The sequence below is a fragment of the Indicator indicator genome, chromosome 2, assembly GCF_027791375.1.
Source record: "Indicator indicator isolate 239-I01 chromosome 2, UM_Iind_1.1, whole genome shotgun sequence".
In the NCBI taxonomy this organism is placed as follows: Eukaryota; Metazoa; Chordata; class Aves; order Piciformes; family Indicatoridae; genus Indicator; species Indicator indicator.
The window spans coordinates 67,062,622-67,086,253 of NC_072011.1; the positions used below are offsets into that span (position 1 = coordinate 67,062,622).

General features: G+C 47.8%; 1 protein-coding gene across 1 annotated transcript in view; it reads right to left on the bottom strand.

Annotated features, from left to right (window-relative positions):
* Nucleotides 1-23,632, bottom strand: part of PRIM2 (DNA primase subunit 2) — a 36,115-nt gene that overhangs the window by 6,716 nt on the left and 5,767 nt on the right. The window contains exons 5-11 of the mRNA XM_054399094.1: nt 19,834-19,929; nt 18,857-18,994; nt 13,343-13,410; nt 8,787-8,859; nt 7,863-8,048; nt 1,255-1,381; nt 155-237 (exon numbers count right to left, since the gene is read on the bottom strand). Of these exons, the coding sequence (XP_054255069.1) occupies nt 155-237; nt 1,255-1,381; nt 7,863-8,048; nt 8,787-8,859; nt 13,343-13,410; nt 18,857-18,994; nt 19,834-19,929 (771 nt within the window). The remainder of the gene's footprint in view (nt 1-154; nt 238-1,254; nt 1,382-7,862; nt 8,049-8,786; nt 8,860-13,342; nt 13,411-18,856; nt 18,995-19,833; nt 19,930-23,632) is intronic.

Consider the following 23,632-nt stretch of genomic DNA (forward strand, 5'->3'; position numbering starts at 1 on the left):
GCCAGAGGCAGTGACACCAACCCAGTGAGAGCACTAGAGACAGAAAGCCAAGGTCCTGCATGAGATTTTGCAAGAAGAGACTCCTCATAGGCTGCACACAGCATTCCTACAGACATGGGAAGGAAAACTGCAGAGCAGTGCAGCTGTGTCTCACCTGAGCTATCCCAGCAGGAGGCACCTTGCAGGCCTGCAGCTTCTGCCTCAGCAGCTCCGGCTCACAGTGGCGGAAGGGACACCCTGCCAGGGAAAGCAGCAAGCTGACATACAGCCTGGGTACCCAGCAGCTGGTCACGCAGGCACCCCACAGACCAGCTCAGCAGCTCGTGATTGTCTAGCAGCTTGCCAATAACAAAGTCAGCTCCCCATCTGTGCAGCTGCTTGCCTCTTACAGGCTACTTCAAAATGCTGACTGCACCACACAGTCATCAGGGACATAAAACATCTCAACAGAAACAGGCCACAGCTCTCATACACTGACAGGAACAGAGCAGGGAGGTAGCTGCTCACCACCAGCAGGGAGGTAGCTGCTCACCACCAGCAGGGAGGTAGCTGCTCACCACCAGCAGGGAGGTAGCTGCTCACCACCAGCAGGGAGGTAGCTGCTCACCACCAGCAGGGAGGTAGCTGCTCACCACCAGCAGGGAGGTAGCTGCTCACCACCAGCAGGGAGGTAGCTGCTCACCACCAGCAGGGAGGTAGCTGCTCACCACCAGCAGGGAGGTAGCTGCTCACCACCAGCAGGGAGGTAGCTGCTCACCACCAGCAGTAGTGCAGGAACTCTTGATAGCTGTAGCAAAACAGCAACAGCAGACCAGCCACGAGAGCCAACTGGCCTTTAAAGGCCAGTCCTTTGTACAGGTGTTCCTTGATAAACAGCTCCAGGGTCACTACCTGAGCTGCAAGTGGGAGGCTTTGCTCCAGAAGTGGTTTTGAAACACAGCTGAAGGAATGCCTTCATAGAGAGCAGCAGCAGTGAAGCCAGGGTGGGTTTTCCATGCTTAGCCACACAGAGGTTGGAGGGGTTTAAAGTCAGCTAGCAAATCTCAGAATTCCTGCCCAGCTGCATCCCTCTCTCTCAACACCTCTGATGGCACACTTGTGTCATTTTGAAGTCTCCTTGCAGTGCCACCAGGTGCAAGAGAGCTGTGGCCTCAGAACGAGAGACATCATTTAAGAGACTAGAGAAGGGATCACCTCCCTAGCCAAGGGCTTCCCCTGCTCTCAGCATTCCCAGTGAACCAAGAAGGCACTCACCATGGTAGTCGCCCTGGCTGGGGGGGTTGGACATGATGATCTTCATGCAGCTGTAGGGGGTGTAGTCAGTCCTCCTGCCCTCCCTGCCGTAGCTGTGCCGGATGCTGTAAGCATAGCCTTTGTCGAACTGCATCAACAGAGCAACAAATCCTTACAGCTGCTGCAGTGCCTCCAGCTGCAGTCAGGCAACAGAACGAACGAACCCTCCAAGCACACTCCCACTGAGTAGAGCAGAGCACAAGTGGAGCTGCCTGCTGCAGGCTGTGCTGTGCATGACACGGGCTCGCAGGAGCACACAGGCTCCTGGTGCGGGGGTGTGCAAGTGCTGCCAGCTGAGCTCTCCTCAGCTGATGCAGGTGCTGCTCTGGAGGTCACGCGACTGAAAGAGCAAAGGTCTGAACCCCCAGATGTTAGGAAATTACAAAAACAGTAATTTAAAACCTCCCACGAATGTCCCCACAGCTACACATCCCTGACCTATCTCCTGGGGCTCCACCACTTCCCTGGGCAGCCTTGCTCACGGGGCTGGGTAAGGGTCTTGAGCATAGGTCCTGTGAGGAGTAGCTCAGGGACCTGGGGTTGCTCAGTCTGGAGAAGAGGCTGAGGGGAGCCCTCATTGCTCTCTACAGCTCCCTGAGAGGAGGCTGGGGTCAGGCTGGGACTGTCCTGTTCTCCCAGTGACAGGGGGAGATGAAATGGCCTCAAGTTGCTCCAGCTCAGACAGCACAGCTCGGCTCAAGGGCTCTGGCACTCTGTACAACATGTGCTGTAAACCCCATATTTTTCCTTGATTAACAGCAAAACAGAAACAACACAAAGCCAAGAAAACTAGGCAAACCCACAACATTTTAAGGTGATGATCAAAGGAGAGAGAGAAGCTCAGAAAAAGAGCTATGAGCCCTTGCTGGCACAGCAAAGAGAACTGCTGAGGTTCCCCTGTGCACAAAGCACACCAGACTGCAAACACAGCAGGAGTCTGGCTGCACTCAGAGGCAGGCTTGATCTGAGCACACAGGAATATTTTCCCCTAGTTAACTCTTCTTTGCTTTGTTAATTCATCGCTAATTAAAAGGTGACTGCAGGGAAAATGCAAATAGAGCAGCAACAAAGCTCCACTGCCAGCCTGCTCTGACCTCCCTCAGAAGGAGCACACAGACTGTGCCTGCTGTAAGGCTCTTACAGGGCAACAGCTCTGGTAATCAAACACAACTGCTGCAATTCATCCAAGAAAACAACCTCTTGTGGTTTGTTTTGTCGTTGCTGTTCTAATAAAATAAGACCAGACAAACTCCTCAAGATTTGCAGCCCTCACTACAGCCAGAGAGCTTCCAGACCCTAGGGTGGTGTGGCAACAGGCAGCAGGCTCTGTTCAGCAGCCTGCTCAAAGAGCTGTGTGGTTCAGAAGGCACCAAACAGGGACCTGCTGAGGACTGCACTTCGGACACTCAGATCTTGCACAGCTGCTGAACTCATCTGGCACCACACAGCCAAACCCACCCATTGCTGTGCTTAACCTGCCACAGCCTGACTCCCTCACTGCTGCTGTGATGGCTGCTACAGCAGGGCCCTCCTTTGACAAGCTCACAGCCCTTTTGCAGAGTCAAGGGCTGACAAGTGTCTCAAGACAACAGAAGGGAGCTTAGAAAATCAAAGGTCTGGCATTAGCATCTGTTTTTATACACACAATTCCAGCAGGACAGCACAGCATGGAAATCAAACACACGTTGCTGTGATTAAAGCAAGCCACAGGAGACCAGATCCCGATCTAAATTGTTTTTAGGAAAGGCATCGATGGCTTTCATGCTCAACAGTGCAAGAACCTTACCATCAAGCTGCTCACACTGAACTGCTACATACAAGACTCCAGTGCCTTGCATGCAACAACCAGGAGAAGTGACCCTGCTCATGCCCGTAGCAGCTAGCAGAGCTAACAGCACAGGGCTTGGACTCCAGCACTGCAATGCCCTGGGACAGAGACTCTGTAGCCAGAACCCTGCTCGGTCGCCAGGACCTGCACCAGATGCAAGGCTGCCACATATATTCCTGTGTGATGTAAGCCAGGTGATGAAAACTGAGCCTCTCAAGTAAGGGCAGAAACACTCAGCAGGCTGCAGAGAAGGCTGAACAAATTCCAGTAACCCCAGGAAGATGCTAACACAGCTTCGGCTTTGCTACAAAGACTGGAGAGCTCCACCTTCAACATGAGGCAACCGAGAAATCTGGTGGCAAGTGGGAGAGGGTATGCAGTGGAAGAGCACTCTGTGTGTGCTCACACAAGAGCCTCCCAGGAGACACTGGGCTAAAATTACTTGTTTTCTAGCACACCATCACCACTCGTGCTGTGTCTCAGTAATACCCACCAAACAAAACACAGTGAAAATCCAGGGGTTCAGTCCAGCTCCATCTCACTGCTTTAAGATTTCTAGTCTCTAAAACAAAAATCAGCTTTTGTTTTTCCCTAATTCTAAGGGTTTTTTGAAAAAACAGTTTCTGTAAAGAAATACAGTCTCAGGATAAAAAAAAGTTCAACTCTAAAACATCAGCAGCAGTACTCAGCGAGCTCAGATTGCTACAAAGTGCATGGAGATTGTGGCTGGGAATGTCAGGCCTGAGAAAACACAGCTTCAGAGAGGAATGCACAGCCTGACTGAGCTCAACATGCATCTGCACTAGCCACAGGGCATCACTGAAACTACAGCAGCTCTTAAATATCCATCATTATGTCCCAAAGACAATTCTGCTTTAGTATCCCTAACCATACTCGTGAATCAGTAGGGGCCTTGGCTTTACAACACCATGCAATGTTGTTTTGAGGAAGTATTTTACTTTAATAGGGTAAGAAAGTAAGGGTTTGGATAGGTTTTACTTCTTTCTAGTGCTCACAACTCCAGATGTGGCAGGCGAGCAGAATTCCTGCACCCTGAAAAGAAACACTACCGAGTGAGGCTGCAGAATATTGCCCAGGGAACTGATGCCCTCTACCACTGGCTGGTCTGGGCAATGTCAACAGCTTCATGAATCTGTGTGGCCCTTCCTTTGGGGCAGGGGGGATCCCTTGACTAGTGAATATTCTACCCGCACATCTAAACCTCAGCCCAGCTGAACTCAACAGCACAACACTGAGCACCCCTTGACTCCTGTTAGTAACTCCACTGCAAAGTTGATTGAAAAGAAGGAAAAGCCCAACAAACAGGAACCAGGACTTCCATCCCCTATATAGATAACCTTTGACTTTCTGTGAAATATTGCCATCCCCTGTCATCCTTAGATAGATAACCTTTGTATAGACAGGAGGAAACAGGATTGCCTGTGTAAACCTCATCATCCCTCTGTTATTTTCACATTGATACATTTCCGGATAAGATAAGAAGCATGGACTATATAAGTTTGTACTGAAATCTCTTTCGATACACAGGTCTTTTGGAGAGATCCTACCTGTGCCCAGTGCTGTAATAAAGGCATAATACAAGAAACTTACTGAGTTTCCTGTCCTTCTCTAAATCAAAGCTGATCTCCTGAACACAGCCACAGCATGTGCTGGCTACACAAACCCCTGCACACCCCACAGATACAGCCATGCCTTTAAGCCAAGGCTCAAGTGCATGCTGCACTTCTGCATCTTCCTGGGCAACAGAGGGGAGCAAACACTTTGGTCAAGGTCCATAGGAGCCTTTATACATCTTGGGAGAATTCAGGCCTGGACATGTACCTGCACCACAGTGCTACTGATATGCAATTAAACAAGGATCAAATTTTCTTCTGCACAGAGGAATTTCCATCGCATCTTTATCTCTTAGGTGTTAAACATTGTGCCCTGCTGTTCAACATGCCGCTCCAGGCTGCAGATATGTGAAGTTTAAGTAATTCAAGAATAGAAGTAGCAAATGACAGTCTGTTAGAGAATTATAATTAAGATGTGACAGAACAAAGATTCTGTTCTGATCCATGAATCAAAACATGTCCCTGAAATAGCAGGTAGCACTCCTCACTATAAAAGAGGCAGCTTAAAAAAGAACCTAGCTGCAAATCAACCCTTCAATCTCAGACAAGGAGAAAGCAAAATACTAAACCTTGTACCTGACTGATACAGAAAACATTCCTGGGACTGAAGGAACCAGAGGCTGTTTCACAGCACCAGCACAACATCAGTGCATTACAAACTGCACTAGGGACAGCTGTGCATGCCTAAAGCACTGCCCTGCAGATTACCCAGTGCCTATTTCTCCTGAATTTCAGTTTGGGGGGGTATAACGTAATTAGGTCTACCAAGCATGACAGCCCCAGCACTTCCCATTTACAGACATACCTTTGCTATTCCTTGTGCTCATGCCTCCCTCTGGTGCCTGACCCTCACCAACACTGACTCATGCCTGCACCCAGAAGCAGACAGGACAGGCTGGGAAGCACCTCAGGAGGTCTCTACTCCAAACTGCTCCTCCTGCAATTTCTGGTTGGCCCTGATAGAAACATTCACTACCAGCTGTCTGCAATCAAGGTGAAGCCTCACTCCTGAAGCCACATTCAAGGATCCCTGTAAGATCCTCTGCAAAAGAGCTGGAGAGCCATGAACATCAAACTATTGGAACAATCTAATTGTGGGTATATCTTCACCCCAAGGTTTTATCACTTCTTAACATACTCCTTCGCATCCTGATGCAGTATGTGGCTGGCAAGCTGCCTGTCTTCACTACCATACAGGATCAATGTGTGGAAGAAACATCTAGAACATATTAGTAACCGACTGCAGTTCTAAAGCCTCATTGTGAAGGGTTCGCTTCTTTACCAGTCCCAGAGCCTGAGCTAGGTTAAGCCTGAGCAAACTTTCCTCTTCCTTCTTCTGGAGAATATCTGCTGTGAGGCCCTTGAACAAAAAGAGCTGAAGAGGCATCCCCTGGCCAGCAACCTCTAGCACCCCTCAGCCAGTCACCAGCCTCTGGTGCTCAGCAAACAGCCTCCTCATTGCCTCCTCAAGGCTCCAGTCTCATCCCCCCAGCCTGATCACACAGACATGGAAGCAGTGACAGCCAGGTAAAGATTTCTTCTCAGTTACCAGAGCATGTGTACAACTGCACTGCCACTAAATCCTTTGCCTTGGCTCAGCGCTTCCTTGGAAAGCATATTGGAGATCTTCCTCTGGGTTTTGGGGTGAGACAAGGAGAATTATTTTTTAATCACCAAAAGCAGGATGCGTAAGAGCCTGTGTGAATTAATATCTGTTTTGAGTAAGATTATGTTATATAGAAACAAACAAAACAGCCTTGAATTAGCAGTGAGGCTCTGAAGCTGACTGGCACAACCAGTCAGAAGCTACCAGCACCCCCTGACAGCTGATGCTGGCACCTGAACAACACTTACCACACAGGCACCTAGCCTAGCAACCAGTCTAGGAAAGGCACAACAGTGCCATGATCTCCACTCTGCAACAAAGGGACAGCATCAGAAGTGTCAGGAAATAAGAGTGTCAGACAGTGCCCACAGGAGTTGTATTGGTCCTCATCTTCCCATGCTACATGGCATTGTACTGGGAAAAACCACAGGCCACTGACTTCAGTGACAGCTGTGAAAAACCATCTCTGTGTCTTTAACCCAGGCTGAAGGGGGGTATCTAGAATTTGAGAAAAATGGAGATGAGATGGCAGCAGCAGCCTGGCTATGAAAGCACAGCAGCTCCAGCTCCTCGCTGCACCCACAACATACCTCCCAACATCCCAAAACAGGATGACAAAACTTCACTTATGCCTAGGGCCTGTCAAGAGGGGTGCTGTGGCAGACAGTCCCAACAACCCTGTTATGGCAAGCAGGATGTCTCCACATACATGCACCTGGGGCACAGCACAGTGTGTGCTCCCAGAACACCCTTCTAGAGTAGAAGCAGCACAGCAGAGAGCTGAGCTCCCACAGCAGGAGATGCAAAGCACACAAACAACCAACTGTTCTGACACACACCACAGGCCACAGACAAGAGCAGAGGAAGCCCCTACCTCGGCTGTTCAAGGCAATGAGCAGTTCCCACACGTGTCATGCTCTCGTGGTTGTGGCACTTACCTCGCTCTCAAGACTCAATGGCACAAGCAAGGCTCAGAGCAGGGAGTGACCTCTCAGGAGGACTGCCCACTGCACCCAGGAGCAGTTCTTCGCTGCTTCCTCAAGCATCTCCTTCTGCCTTCACTCTAAGTTCTTCTTTTACTCTCAACACTGTAAATCCACTCAGGCTCCCCTCACACACAGCTGTGCAACGAATTTATATTTTTTGAAATAGCCAGCAGAGAGAGGCTCCCCTCCCCTCTCAGACAGTGCTGCCTTTGCTCACTGACCTGTCTGCTGAACTTACAGGGAATAACTGCATTTCATGCAGAACATTGATTCCCCAGGGATTCAGTGGTGAAAAAATATCTTTCTAGTCCTCATCTAATCTATACGAAGGCTCTTGGTGGCTCCTTTTCTCCCCGTGCTTCAGGCCAGTGGCCAGCAGAGCAGTACAACCATAAGCAAAAACAGAGGGAAAAGCAAAAACCTCTCTGCAAAAGCCATCAGTGTGCCTGTGGCCGAGGTCTGCCTCACCACACAGCCTGGCCCGGCCACACTAAGCTGTTCCCTCCGTGCATTACCTTGTCTGCATCCACTTTGCCCCGGATGAACTCTCTCTTCCAGAAGTCCAGGGCTTGCTCCAGCGTCAGGCCGATGCCCTTCAGGAAGAGGCCATATTGCATGCGGCCGCCGTGGCGCAGGTGGTGGCTGTCCCGCAGGGCTCGGTGCAGTTGCCGCATGCAGAGCGGGAAGGACCTCACCGACAGCTGCTGGGTCAGAGGCTGCTGGTTAGCAATCTTGCACCTGCAGGCTGTGTGCTTGCTGCGAGCTCTGAGTGGGGAGGTGCTGGGGCAGGCTGCCCAGGCAGGTGAGGCAGCCACCGCCCCTGGAGGCGTTCCAGAAGCCAATAGATGTGGTGCTGTAGGACATGATCCAGTGGCCACAGAGCTGTTAGGTAGAAGGTTGGACTTGACGGTCTTAGAGGTCTTTTCCAACCCTAAGGATTCTATGATCCTATTAATTAGCTCCATTGGAAAACATCACTGGCTAGCAGAAGAGCCACGGATGTGCAAAGCACCCACGGAAACCCCGTGTCCTCAAGCCAGCACTCCCAGTAGCCACCTCCACAATAGAGCCCAAAGCACAGGGCAACACAAGTCAAGCATCAGAGCATTTTCAGCTGCACACCAAAAAAGGTTTCCTTGCTGGCAGGAGAAATACAGCCACAGCTGCAACACAACCTTTTTTGTTTCTCCCTTTTTTAAGCATCTTTTGGGTATTTGCACAAGCACACAAAATTAGGCAGCAAATTGAACAATTTATTACAGTCCCAGCCCAAATCTGATGAGATGAACTTTCTGCTCAGTCTGCTCCAACGCAAACTTGGACACTTCTCAGGTGTCACAACTATGACCCAAAAGCAGATCAAGGCTTTTGTGTTGTCTGTACACACAGCACTTGAGTTTAAATATCACACAGCAGAGCTCAATGGACAGAGGACTCACAGCATCAATCTCCTCCAGAGAAATCTTTCCTGCATTCTTCTGCACGCTGTAATCTGGGCCAACATAGGCATGGCTGGAAAAGAAAGCCAACAGCACAACATCATCTAAAGCTGCTCAGAAAACACATTCCTTTTAGGTTTCCAGATTTAGGAAGATCTATCTCACCAACATTTCACATCAAAAACCAACCTAACAGTGTGTGACAGTTCGGTAAGGAATTAATGACAGAATCCCAGACTGTCAGGCTGGAAGGGACCCCAGGATCAGCCCAACCTTTCCATGGTGTCGAAAGGAGCTGGCCCAGCACCCTGATTAACAGTTATGAAACCCAGATTAAGATCCATAAAGCTAACATTAGAGCCAATGTGGAGAAGAAACCTTCCCTCCTCTTGTCTGGAAAGAGTGGTGAGAGGCCATTCAGAACTCAGACCACAGGATCGTGCTCCTGGCAATCTGCCACTAGGCAGAGAGGTGGTAGAAGTCCCATGCCTGGAACTGTTCCAGGTTGGGTGGGATGGAGCTCTGAGTGACCTGATCCAGTGCAAGCTGTCCCTCCCAACCCCAAACACTCAATGATTCTATGACATCTCAGCAGTGCAAGGCGTGACAGCTGTTTGTCTTACTGCAGCACACAGAACTGGTTCCCTCTAGCTGCGCTCGTTGCTCTTAGCTCTGCCATAACCTGCAGCACCAGCCAAGCCTGCTGTAGTTAATATTTTTTTCATTACACAACAATGGATAAATAATTAAATTTTTTTGAGCTGTGGATGTCTATTACTACTAATGAAACATCTAAATTCCCTAAAGATCTAAATCAGATCTGCATCACTTTACTTGGACAAACAGTCCTAAAAACATCCCAATCCAAGCAGACAGCAGCAGCAGTGTGATGGTTTGAAATTGTCTTTTTAATTTTTTTTCTCACAGTTCAAGCAGAGAAAGCAAAAGACTGTAAATAAGTCACTATTGGGTATAGGAAAGCAAAATAATGATTGTTCTAAACACTTCCATTGGATAGATAGAAATGTTTAAGACCCACTACTCATAACAAAGTCGGGACAGTCAGGGCAACTTGCTGGTCTGTCTGGCTGCTGTTTCTTCTTCTTATCTGGCTGAAGATAACACACTGACCTTGGCGAGCTAAGTTAACAGCCTCTTGGCTTTTAACTAACTCTGCCTTCTTCCAGGGGGTGCCCAGGGGGTGGAGGCCCCTTGGAGAGAGGCCTCTTCTAGGAAAGGGCCCTTTTGGGGGGAAACAAAGGGAGCTTGACTGTTCCAAATATATACAATCAACAGAAAAGCAATGTTGTGTATATATTCATAAACGTTGTGAATTGTGTATATTTGTACATATTCATTGCATTTCATCATATATTGTAGATTGGCTTGTAAATACAGCTTTCATTTGCTTCCAGACTGAGCTAGCCTTGTTATTGTCGGGGGTGGGGGGGATTTCAGCTCTCACACCGATACAAGCAGCAAGCAGCTGCTTGGGGTCGTCTGGTACAACAGCCAGGCAGGGCAATGGCAACTCGGTGACCACACCCCACAATGAGTGCTGGCGACTCCCTAAGCCCCTCTGCCACAAGCACCTCAGCTCATCTGCTTGCAGCCTGCTGCATGGATCAGAATCACAGCAGTGCTGGAAACCACTGCTAAGCCAAGGAAACCGTGCTGCCGAGCACCCATGGTCACCCAACCACACCAAAGCAAGGCTCCAGAAGCCTCAAGGAGGACAAACTCTCTCAGCCTTGCTGAGCACTGTATTACTGCAAGGACAGGAACCCCAGCATTCCCACCTCCCACTGCCAGCACCAGTGAGATGAGGCACAGCTGCTGCTGGCTGCAGCCTGGAAATCTCCCTAGACCAAGGGCCCTCCTCTCTGGGCAAGTTGCTGCTCACACCTGCCTAGCAGAGGCCTTTCTCCTGACACGCTCTGAAGCTCCCATGCTGCTCTGTGACCACTGTCATTTGTTCTGTCCCCTGGCACCACCACCACCAGCTCCCACACAGCTTGGCAAACAGCTGCAGGCTGCTATTTGATCATCCCTAAGCCTCCTCTTCAGCAGGCTCAACAAAATCAGCTCAGCTCTCCTTGCAATTCATCTGCAGGCACAGTCTGTAGGAGTTTGATGGGACATGACAGCTTCTGTCTATCTTGGAAGTGATTCCCACTGGAAATCTCACACAGCAGAGTGTTACAGCTCTGCCATTTCATCACAACACCCAAATGAATTCCTCTGAAAGCAGAGGCTGCAGAAGTGCTCTTCCTCCCATGCATTTAAACAGAAAGTTTCCATTTCTATTAAATTCTCAAGTTTTAGCAATTTAAATCTCCTTGTGAAATCCCTAAGCACAATCTCACACCATCAGTTACCATTTTGACCACAAAGGTTCTCTTTTGTGGGTCTAGGACAATTGATATTAGAAAGTACCAGAGAAGCAGAACACCACACAAGGAGGACCTAAAGCACACATCACATGTTTAGCGCAGCACAGTCCGATTCCAAACCCCACGGTGTCTCCTTTACAACAATGGGCATGGACTCCATCATCTCTGCAGACCTCAGGCCCAGCAAAATGACCTCTCCTGACACCTGGATGATTTAAAAGCCACGAGCACATACCAACAGCTACACAGGGCATTAGCAAGCAAACAGTGCTCTGCAGCCTTCACTTGCAGGCTCTTTTCATACATTTCTATCTCAGCTGTTCCTCCCCTGCTGAAGCTCCATTGACACATGCCAAAAATAACTTGCTGCTGTCAGAACTCACAAAGCAAAGGCAGGGGAAAGCTTACAGCTATTTTTCCTCTTCTTGTGAGCAAGAGGAAACAAAAACCAGCTCACATAAATAAATAACAAGAGCACATCTCTTTGGTCATCTCTCTGCTCAGCTGCCAAGTGTCATCTGTTTTGCCTGTTTTAACATTCAGGCATTTCCTGTTGGTGAGAGAATGCCCTGGGAACAGCCTCCGTACCTTGGCAAAAGCCAGATGGCAGTCACCTCCCTGTGATTCAGGGCACCCAAGTGAACACAAAGTGTGCAAGCACCTCCCTGCACCAGTGCAGAATACAGTATCCCTGCTGAAGCAGCTCACATCAAAGCAGCTTTTGCTGCAACCTTTCCTTCTCCCACAGGTACAAACCAGAAGCGCAAGGAAGACTGTGCCTGTTGGGACCCTGGGACAGCACAATTAATTAAAAACCTAATTGCTCCTCAGCTGCCCATGGAGAAGGATGTACCCCTGAGGCGTGGGATCTGAAACCCCAGAAAAGAGGTGTGGTGGCAAAACCATGGAAGGTCACTGGCATTTCCAAGCCAGCCACACCACAGCTACACTGCAATGTCATTTTCTCCCATTCTTAGGTCATGAACAAAAGTTCAGACCACAGTAAATAAGCAGAGGTACAATGAGAGCTTCTTGCCTCATTTTGATTTACACTAGAAGCAACGAAACATGAAACTGTTCCTAGGTAATAAAAATTGTGAGGATCATTTTCTTTCAAATCAGAACAGAATGTGGTGCTTTGGGTACAGACACCTTGAGCAGCTTGAACACCACAGGAAACCAAGAGCTTGCTAACTAGCTCTGCATCCCAATTGCAGTGCAGCGCTGGCACGGCAGAGCTCACCATCACATTTTTTACTTCATCCCACATCATTCCAGTCCTCTCAATGCAGAGCTGCATGTGTTCAACAACAGAGCTTTCATCACTGACATTCAATAGTTAAGTACATTGCTACCCTTAGGGATATGAAAAATTCAACTGAATTAATACCCGAGCAGCTTGGTCACACCAGATCTGCACTGAGCAGGGGCTGGACTAAATGATCTCCAGAGGTTCCCCCTCCAAGCTCAATTATTCAATGATTCTGAGCCAGTCTCCCTCTACTTGTATGGTCTTTGTCCTCCTGTACACCACTGCAGCAAGAAAAGTCTCCTAGATAACATAGCAAAAAGCAATCTGAAGAGACCAAATCTGTGTTTAACCTGAAAAAAAACAAGGAAAGGTTTTTTTCCCCTTACTCTTCATCCCCAAACACATTCAAAGAGAATAGGAATCTTCTATAGGCTGCATGCTACCAGGAGAGGCAGGCTGCTCCAGCTGCAGAGCACCCTTCATGGCTCACATCGGCAGCTCTCTTCAGGTTCACTGAAAGAAGAAAACTGGATTCCATCTGTCAATGAACGATGGAGGGAGAGACCCTCCAAAAAATGTCACAGAGCATAAAATATTGCAGGAGGGAAGGTCATTTGGAGCAGCCATTTAAAATCTGTTTTGTTCATAAGCAAACTTCACAACTTTGCCATTACCATAGGAAAAAGAAAATAGAGGAGTTGCAAAAGTTTTCTTGTTCCTTAGAAGCAACAGCAGCTCCACATCATTTATAAACCCTTGACAAGATGAAGAAATGCACTCAAGGTGTGTCCTCCAGTCAAAGTCTAAGGCACAGCAGAGGCATCCATAAGAAAAGGCAACTTTAGCTAACCCATTCCCCCAGCAGAATTATTTCAAGGCGTATGAAAGAACCCAGTCATGCTCCCAGATACCTGAGGTGCTTCAGCAGAGGCTGCAGTCTCTCGTCAGACTGTACGGCAGGCAGCGACCGCACTGTCAGCTGCAAGGAAACAAACTCAGTCAGCAAAGTGCCAGCTTCAGACAGCACAGGCTGGGACCTGCCTGCCCCTGCTGCACACAGCACAGGCTGGGACCTGCCTGCTCCTGCTGCAAGCAACCAAGCACAACCTTCCAGAATCTGGTCAGCAGAAACAGGCACAAGTTCCAGGCAAGCAGTCACAACTATTTTTAAGGACATTGCACATACATAGGAAGGCATCACTGAAGTGGACACTTTTTGGGCATAAGGAAGAATCCTGAAGTGGATACTTCTTTCCAGGCATGTTTGAACTAGAAGTCATCTTGTACCTGGACACCTTTCTAGCACTCACCTAATGCACCTGCAGCCTGGGAAGCCACATCACACACAACTGAAACATCTGCACAGCATTCAGCACAGTGTTGCTGTTCTACAGACCTGACTCTGTGCCACTGCTAGAGTGCTTTTATATCTTCAGCCTTTTGTGACTGTTCTGAACTAAGCACACCTCTTGTCACTCCCATAGGACCAATTAAAACAGTTATCCTCTCTTGAAAAAATAAATCTGGTGCTCTATAGTCAGCAAGTCTGTGTCACAGAGCACGGGCTCCCTGCTCTGTTAACTCAATCGGATGCATCAGATTTTCTCAGCATGAGAGAGGCGTCTGCCTCCACCCAGACAAGTTACAGACAGAGCAGTTCTGATACTGCTGCTGTGTCTCTGGTACAAAATGCTGCCATGTAACAGAATCATCATCTTCAATACACTGGTTTAGAACTCGTGTTTCATACCACCCCCTAAAGGCTGAACAAAAACGCAGGAAGACTTTGCTGGTGGTAAGCTTGGCTTGCACATGAGACTGTTTTGCCCTACAGTTGCCCGTCTCCATACAAGTCCCTATGCAACCGTTTCAGCTCTTCACTGCTCCACTACTGGGCTTCAGCTTTTAAGCTGTAAAGATCATACCCAGGTTAATTGTTGTTCCCTGTTAATTGCCATTGCTCTAATTAAATGAACTGGTACAACTAGTTTTGAATGCTACTGGAGCCGACACTGACCAGATGATTACCTGGCTTTGAACAGCATCCACAAATGTTTGCTACCACTAGCAGAACAGTTTCTGAGCCTTAGTAACACTGGGACAACAGAAGTGGGTAAAGGCCTGCTCTCCACCCACAACCATTTAAAAGCAGACATTAATAAAGCAGACTGTAAGCAATGACCCCACTGACAGTTACTGCTCAGGTAAAGCCTTTTCCCCCTGCAGCCTGCCCCCCCGCTGCGGTGTGACCCAGATTCGAGACCTCAAACAGGAGGCTCTTGATGCACCTCTGGTCAGAAATGGTGGTGACGAGCAGGGCTTCTGAAGCTTTAACACAACTCTTTTTCCCAGCAAAACCTGAATGCCAGCTGCCAGCCTCCTCTGAAGTAGTGTGGAAGGTCAGGAGTTCCCCAGTACAGTCTGTGCTTCTGCCTTGAATTCCAGCACAGCAGGCACCACAGTTTAACTGCTTCAGTGGAGAGCAACATATCCACCTCTGGAGAAGTTGTGCACTTCTGAGGCTTCAGGGTGAACTCTGTGCCTTGTGAGCCACCAGGGGCACAGATTGCCAGCACCAAAAGACTCCATTTCCACCTCCAACACCCAGCTAGGCTGCAGGCTGCCTCATCCCAACCAGAGCTGATTGATTTTGAAACATCAGCCATCTGCTAAGGTAGCAAAACATCACCATGCAAATGCTCTGCAGCTGGGGAGCTCGGGGTGGGAGCAGAGTGTTGGCATGGCCCTGCACTGCTGCACCCAGGCAGCTGACATTTCACTGCTGATCAATTTGCTTCTGGAAGGAGTTGGGGCTTTAACCTCTCAGAGCACGGCACAAATGGAGTGCTGTGCAACATTAATAAGGAGTTTTTGGCAAGGCTTTGTCAGCTATTAAACGTTACTGCAGCAGCACTTACACTGAAACTTGCTTAATAAAAGCTCAAGCAAACAATACTACATTCATTCCATCTCAACTGTCTGCACACAGCCAACGTGACAGGAGGTAACACTGTCAAAACTAACACAGCTATTGAAGTAAAAATGGTTTACACAGTTCCTTCTATTTTTTCTTGCTACAATGGAACAAGGGAATTTAATGGATAAAGCATTTAGTGTTTTCATACAGCACCATGGGCTAAGGGAATTTGGCAGGTAGAGCACTGAGATGATTTTCATATAGCAGCACCAAAAGTATGGCAGAAAGGCAGTGACACAGAATGACCTCGCTGGGTTCTCAGCACAAACCCAACAGCTCTGACATTTCCAAAGGCCATGAAAGAATTCTCCTCAGCAGTCTCTGGTGGTTGACACAGGTGTCAGTGCAAGGCTCAGGTTGGTTTTGTGGGGCTGCTTTTGTTTTTTTTTTTTTTAGTTAAATAAACTTCTCCCCCACTCTCTTCTCTCACACACCCCAGTCACAGTAACACAAACCAGCCCAAGAGCAGCAGGGAGAAGGCAGTGGTCTCCCATGCTTTCAGGAAGGCAAACCCAAGGCAATAGCTAACTTAGCTTTAAAAACAAAAGGAGTCAAGCTATGCTCTTAGCACTGCAACTTTCCTTTTTCAGACTCCACAGGAGAGGGCACAGCAGTTACCATCAGCCTTGCCTGAAAGTGCAGCTAACAGCCTCATCTGTGTAGGTACAGCTTTTATTTTATGAAATACATATTCTATATCTCCAATATCATCTATGTAAGGTATTTTGATATGTGGCTAATTCACCAAGCTGCCCAACAGTGGCTCCCCTGGCAGAAGGAACACCACTTGTGAAGCACTTGCTTGCCAGCAGAGCCTAGATGTTTGCATAGTACTTTACAAACTCTGAAGAACCCAGCCTGCGCTAATTTCAGCTCAGCACTCGTCAGATGCCCTCAGAACAATAATTAGCATTTTCCTGAGGCATTTGCTTCTGGAAGTCACTGCCTTCCTTCTCCGTGTGGAAGTGTCCAGCTTACATACTCACACCCAGGTACAAATAACATCTGTGTTCAAGATTAATATTTTGTCCTGAAAGCAGATTTTTCCATAATTAAACTGTTGCTGGGTTTTGCCAGCATCATTACTTATGCACACACTCCTTTCACTTGCAGGTGAAATACATGAATTAATTAATCTCTTGTAATTCTCTGCATTCTAATATGCAGCTGAAGTTGACAGCTACCAAGATGCTCATTAGATTTCCCCCCCAAACAGATCATTAATTCCATCTTCCTTCCAACAGTGCGTAGTGTCTGCCAGGCTTTAATTTTATGTAGATTGAAGTAGCCACTTAGAACTCCCCTTTGTCAGCAAACTGCTACCCTTCTGTTCAGTGACGCTGCCTCCCATCCCCATAGAGGCTCTCCAGAGCTGCCTGACCACCTACTCGCCCCTCACCAACAGCCTTCCCAGCTCTTCACTTCACCCTCAGCCTTTTCTGTACCTACTTTCAGGCCACCAAGCCATTTCAACCCCCAGTAAATCCTGTGTTGGAACTCCTGTCTGCACAGCAAACTGGAAAACAAAATCATTACCTGTCTGTCACATCAACTTCTACCAGAGGTAAATCATCCTTCGCCTCTTCGGTACTGCTGCCTGCTGGTAGACCCTCTGGTTCTTTTTTGGCAAAATTTATCAACTGAAGCTTCTCCAGTTTGCTGTCCTTCTCCCAGGTTCACTGACTAAATGCTGATCCCAGAACCCCAACGTGACCTGGAATCTGTCCTTCAGTTCAGCCACACGTCTATGCTTTAATCAGTGAGCCTCAATGGAGCATTACTGAGGAGGAGAGGGTCCCAGGCAGCAGTGATGTCCCTCAGGGCTTAGCACTAGGATCTGGGCGCGTTTCTTGCCTCTCACCTTCATTCATGAGAAAAACTAAGAAAAAAATAACATCTCTGCAGATCTGGTAGGAGCTACTGGCTGTGCTGGGTATGTGTCTGCAGGGCTGTTGGTAACAGAGGGGCAGTTCCGGTGACACGCAGCAGCTTCCATTCTCTAAGCATCCACCAAAGGTCACATGCTCACCTGCAATGCAGTGACCACCTTAAACTCCCGGGGATGAACAACCAGGCACTGAGTCTAACAAGATTTTAAAATCCTTTTTCGGGAGGATAAAATTTAGTGATTTTTTTAAAAAAACAAATAATTATTCTCTTTTAACCACTTCTCTATAGGGAGCAGGCTGGTTACCACTATTGGCACTGCCCAAGGCTCTGTTCCCACTCACACACCAGGATACAGACATTTACATCCAAAGGAAGAGAAACCCTGTCACAGAGTGTTGCATGAGCTCATCAATCCCTCATGTACTAACTCTGCTGGAGAAAGTTAACACCCAGCTGGAACTGAAGTAATCTTTAGATTTACATGCTTGATCCTGAGCAACAAGCAGCACAGAGAAGATCTTCTTACAACAGTTGGAGCGATGCCAGCCTCTCAGTCGCAAACCACCAATGAAGGTGTTTGGCTTCCAGAGTTCTGTTCTATCACGGTGTGGCACCATTGGAAGGCCTTTTTCTGCTGCTGGGACACAGCCCAGACCGACCTCCGGACACTGGTAAGTTACCTGTAGTTCACAACGCTGGGGTTTGGAGTCTTCAGCCCTGGCTTCCCCCAAGTTCCACTTGTTCCACTCTCCTCTCCAGTGAGTAGTGCAGAGCTAATCACACAGCAAGTGCTCACAGTCCATGCTGCTACAAACCAGCAGCAACTTCAGCCAGCCTAGCATGAAATACTGCACTTACCCTCAACTCTCAACTGCCAGCAACAGCCACACCAGTTCCCAAACATGAGCAGAAGTTAATGCTGCAATGTAACCACTGAATCCACTTCTCTCCCACGTACCCACCCAAAGAAAGGCTGCAGCCATTCACCAGCCATAGCCTCTTGCTGACTCATGGCACCTTGGCTTTCTGAGAGTTGTTTAGGACTACAAATTACTTAAAGTAAGCATCAGAGATTGCAAACAGGAAAATATCAGCATTGGCATAGAAATTGATTTGTTTAACTAAACACAAAACAACAAAGAGCTGCTGAGTCCCAGAGCTTCTCCTGACAGGTGCTGCTTCACCCCAGATAAGGCTGAGGACCATCACTACAGCAACAAATCTCTGCTGCAAACTGTCCCAGGAAAAGAAGCTGATACCAAGAGCCAAGGCAGTTGTGTGTATGGGGCTACAGCTGTGAACGAAACCACCTTTCTCTCTGCTGGAGGGAGCTTCCACACCCTCCCACAGACCTCTATACAGGGCACAGCGGATGCTGAACTCATTCTGAAATCAATCAGCCCTCTGCTCACAGTGACCTTTTATCAGCACTGCTAGCACTTCTGAAAGGGCTCCTGGTGTCCTCCAGACGGCAGCAAGGGAGTTTGCAGACGCAAAGGGCTGCTGCTCAGGGGTGTGAGCAGGCAGGGCAGTGGCAGCCATACGCGAGCAGACTCACCGCCAGGGCCTTGGACAACTTCGCCCTGTAGCTGTTCAGGACGATGGCGTCAACGTCCTTCAGCGGCACGTAGGCAAAGCCCTCCATGACGAACACCCTCCTGGCTCTGAACAGATCCACAGCATCTGCAAGCCCAACCTGAGGGGGAGAAGAGCCATACTGTGCAACAGCAAAGCCAAGCAGCAGCAACGGCTGCAGCCCCAGAGGCAAGCTGGACCAGCAGAGCTTCACATCACTCTGGCTCCTAGCGAGGCTCTCTGCAAAACACAAAGGCTTTCCAAGTCCTCACAGCAAGTCAAGCAACTGGGCACAGGAAGCTGCTTCACAGTTGGTGTTCATGGCTGCTAGCCCAGCTGTGTGGCTCTGCAGTACTTGCTGATTTGATACGTGAAAATGAACTTCTGCTGCTTCTGTTTCAGACACCTTGTCATCTTGGAGTCAAGTAAGCTACATTCAAAAGGTCCTGAGAACACTTTGGGAACCCAACCAGCTTGGTTCCAATGCTGCAGGCTACATGAGCTACTCCTCTCCTCTCCCCTTGTTCTTGAGCAAAGAGAAGTTCAGACTAATAGAGACCAAACCCAGATGTTTGAGAACATCTCCACCCTGAACAGTCTGTCAGCCAGGCCAGGTTAAGTCCTTTGCTTGGGAAATGTTAAAACTTAAGATCATAGATCGGAAGAGACCTTTGAGGTCACCAAGTCCAACCACTCACCCAGAACCTGCAATCCCATTGCTGCTAAGCCTCTAACCCACATCCTCAGCACCACATCCACCAGGGATGGCACAAGAGGACACAAGACATTAAACCACATTCTAAAATTCCCTTCCTGCTCCCACCCACTCCCTCTATCCTTGTATGAAGAGCCCTCATTAGTCTTGGTGAATTCAGATACCCTGATGACCTGTTAGCACCAGTCAGTTAATTTCTAACCAAGAGAAGTGCAAAGCCGTGGTCCCCAGCCATTTCTACTCACCTTGTAGAACATTTGTTCTTTCACTTTAATCATGCTGAAGCCAGGGGTGGATGCACACAGCTCATTTGCCAACTCATTTTTCAGGTCTTCACTAACCTAAAATTAAATTGTTTTAAAACTGGTGAAATACTTGAAAATAAGGCACTCGTTCCCATTAGCATGAGCTAAAAGAAGAATTTGCAAATGCCCCATCCCTCACTGAGCAACCTGCAGCTGCCCCATCCCTTCCCTGACAACAGAAAGTGAGAGGTTCAGCTAGTGACCATCACTAATAATCCAACCTGCAATGCACTACAGGTCAAGAGCATTCAACTGTAACATTCCCTCTGAAGCAGCAGTGCAGACTCTTAAATCTAAGCTAAGCTTTACCCTGAGAACTACAGCACAGGTTTATGAAAGTCAATCCCCTCAGAGTAAGCCTCGTGACAGCGCCTGCTCATCTTTGGGCTTACTGTGTGCATTCCAACAAAGCACAGCGACTCAGTGGCAGCGAGCAAGGTCTCAAAACAACTCTGGCAGGTTTTCAACCAAAAGCAGTTTCAGCTCAGTTCTGAATCCAGACTTGAAAAATCAAAAGGCCAATTCACCTTATAGTCATGGATTCATCATGGTTTGGTTTGCTTTCAGCAGAGAGAACAATGTTCTTCTTACTGGTCTCTGAATGCTGGAGCTGCTCCAGCTCTGGAAACACAGAAGAGCTCTGATTTAGCAGCTTGAAGTGTTACAGACAAAAATTTCAGCTTGAAAAACCCAGAGCACTATTACGCTTCCTTTTGTAAAGGCTTAGATACTGCACACAGGTACTTGTATGCATATGGAATGTTCTTTGGTTACTTAACAACATGTGAAACACACAGGAGTCACACAGCCAGCAGGCTGCCAGGATTTTACTAGTCAGAATAAGTCATTCTGAGGTTTTATTCAACAGAAAGCAATTAACAACAAAAACTGAAATTCAATTGTTCTGCTTTTAATCATGATTAAGGCCAAGTTTTAAAACCTGGAAAAAAAAAACCACCAACAACAAAAAGTAAAAAACGTTTTACAATGAAGCAATAAATAATTCCCTCTGCTAAAACAACGAAAAGTAAAAAATGTTTTACAATGAAGCAATAAATAATTCCCTCTGCTAAAACAGATTACACGTGCTGATAATCCAGCAGTGGCACTGAGGAATTTAGCTACATGCAAGGACAGCCCTAAGTGCTTGCACAATACCTTCCTGATGAAGCAGGATGGGAGCAGCCCCTGCCTGGAGGGGTTCAGTATTAAGCCACACAGAACACCTGCTCCAAACACAGACACCAAACGGGCTGCCCAGCGGGGCTGTGGAGTCTCCCTCTCTGAAGATAATCCAAACCCACCTGGATGTGCTCCTGCTCTGGCAGGGGCTCGGACTGGGTGAGCTCTGGAGGTCCCTTTCAGCCCCTAACATTCTGTGATACAAATAAACAATACTTGCAAAGCTACTAAGCTACTTCTTAGAGCTTCAGTACCTTACAGTTTAGGCCAAGGTTCAGCAGCCCTGCTTCGCTGCTCGCCTTTTCTCCAAATTCACCTCACCTTTGTCCTTCCAACTAACAGAGAGAGGAGGAAGAAACAAAGCTGCCCCTAACTGAAGCTGGGAGACTGCACCCAAACACAGTTAAAAATAAAACTTCATTCCCCAGGGACTGGAACATTAAAAATCACCCTGTGCCGGCACCCAGGATTTCATCCATCTGACATAAAGCTGTGCAGCACTGAGCCAGGATGCCATGAAAACAAGCTCCATGAAAACAAGCCAGACTCAGGCTCCAGGTGATGCCTTGCTCACACAGCATCATTAAACATCTATCCCAATTTCACTTGGTTCATAGCAGCTGGAAAAGCTCTGGGTTTTTTAACTTATTAAAGTAAGGGTACATGTAACAATTTCATCCCTGAAACAGCACCCACAGGAACGTGTTCTGGTAATCACTACGGAATTAGGCACAATTAAATGCAGCTTTGAGCATTCTCATCAAGACTGGAGAGACAGACTGCTTCAGTTCAGACAGAACTCGGTGACACTTGCCAGATGAAATGCTGTGGTGCCAAGAGGAGTTTTCCAACAACCCAAAAAAATCCAAACACAGAATTCTTCCCAGGCTGTCATCTGGAGCTCCTCTGACCCTCCACAGATAACTGACTCCACTCACCCCACATGAAAACATTCACTGGTTTGGCCTCATCGGTTTGTTGCCAGTTTGATAAACACAAACCTCTCAGGACCCAGTCTTTGCTTGGCACAAGCAAGGAACAGTGCCACCAGGAAAAGGATCTCTCCATTGCAGTCACATACCACATTAGATTCAACACCTCATCAGGAGTCTTTGACACCTGATAAACATCAAGACATGAAAAGAGAAGGCATGAGAGGAAAGGCAGGAAGCAAGCATTTGGGACAATCTGCATTATTTCTAGCTTTCTTGCTTTCCACATGCAGTTTATTCATCGATTTGGAATCACTGAATTGTCCTGGAAACACAAAGATAATAAATTTAAATCAAAACATGAATAATTTAATAGGTAAGTCTTGGTACAAAAAACACCAGCAGCGAGGCAGCCCCACACCCTCAAGAGCAGATTTGATCTCTCTACTCTGCTTTAATGAGGAGACAGAGATGCAAGCACACATGACAGTACTAAGTGTGGCTGTTCCTAAGCCTGCCAGTAAGGACCCAACCTCAGTGCACAAGTCTGTTCCTTTGCCAAAGCTCAGCTCCAGGTATTTGCCAGCATCTGTCACTGGTGTCCTTAGAAAGGGAACCTTTTACAACCTGGCTTTTAGTCACTGGCAGCTGGCACTCCAGTGACAACAGCCTTTTCTCACTGGTACAGCGAAAGCAGTCACCGCCTAGTTTGTTCTGTGAGATGTGGAAATGAAGAAGACTAAGCTAGAAACAGAACACAAATGAGCTAACCCAGACCCCTTCAAAACCACCAAATGTTCAGCCAGGCAAGGCATGCCAGCTTGATCAGGCAAGAGCATCATCCCAAGTTGTCCTGCCAGTTAAAAGCAGGAAGAGCCTTAAAGAAAATATTCCAAATGATCTTCTTTCCCTGAGACACACGTACAGTCAGCTACAAGGAGTAGCCACAAACCACAGTACCAGAGGGCTAGCAGTTTTTTACCTGGAACAAAACCCAATCTTCCAAAAGGAGGAATCCGCTCTGTGGCAAAGCCACCACTTGGTTCCACTTAAATCTGTCTTCTGGAACTTGAACGATTAAACTGAGAAACTTAATGCATCCTTCAGAATTAATTAGGTATTTTAGGAGGAGAGCAAGCTATTGGTTTTTCAGTGTTAATGGCACAGGTTTACTTGTCTTACTTAAACTCTAGCATTTAAAAACCCGAAAGACACAAAAAAAAAACTCCACACCTGCTCCCTCCCACACCCTGCCACGTTGCATTTTGGTTCTTCGATAACTTCAGGCACTGTTGCCACTAGCCATGCATCACTTCTCACCTCTGCAGCCACCCCTAAGGCAGCCATTGCTGCTTCTCATGCAGAGGTACAAACGTGAGACCCAGACAGCAGGGAACTAGAATAAAATGGAGAACCATTCCCTTCACAAATAACCTGTAGCCCGCTTGCATACAGTTACTGCTTCAGCTTGGCATAAGCTTCCAAGCAGCAAAATCACCATTTTTTCCCATCCTGTTTGGGAAAGGTTAATAAAGTTATTTGCTGTCTCAAAGGCAAAGCCTTCAATCCAGTCAAGACAACTTTGGTTCACTCACCTGGTACCCAAATGTACACCTACAGCCAGG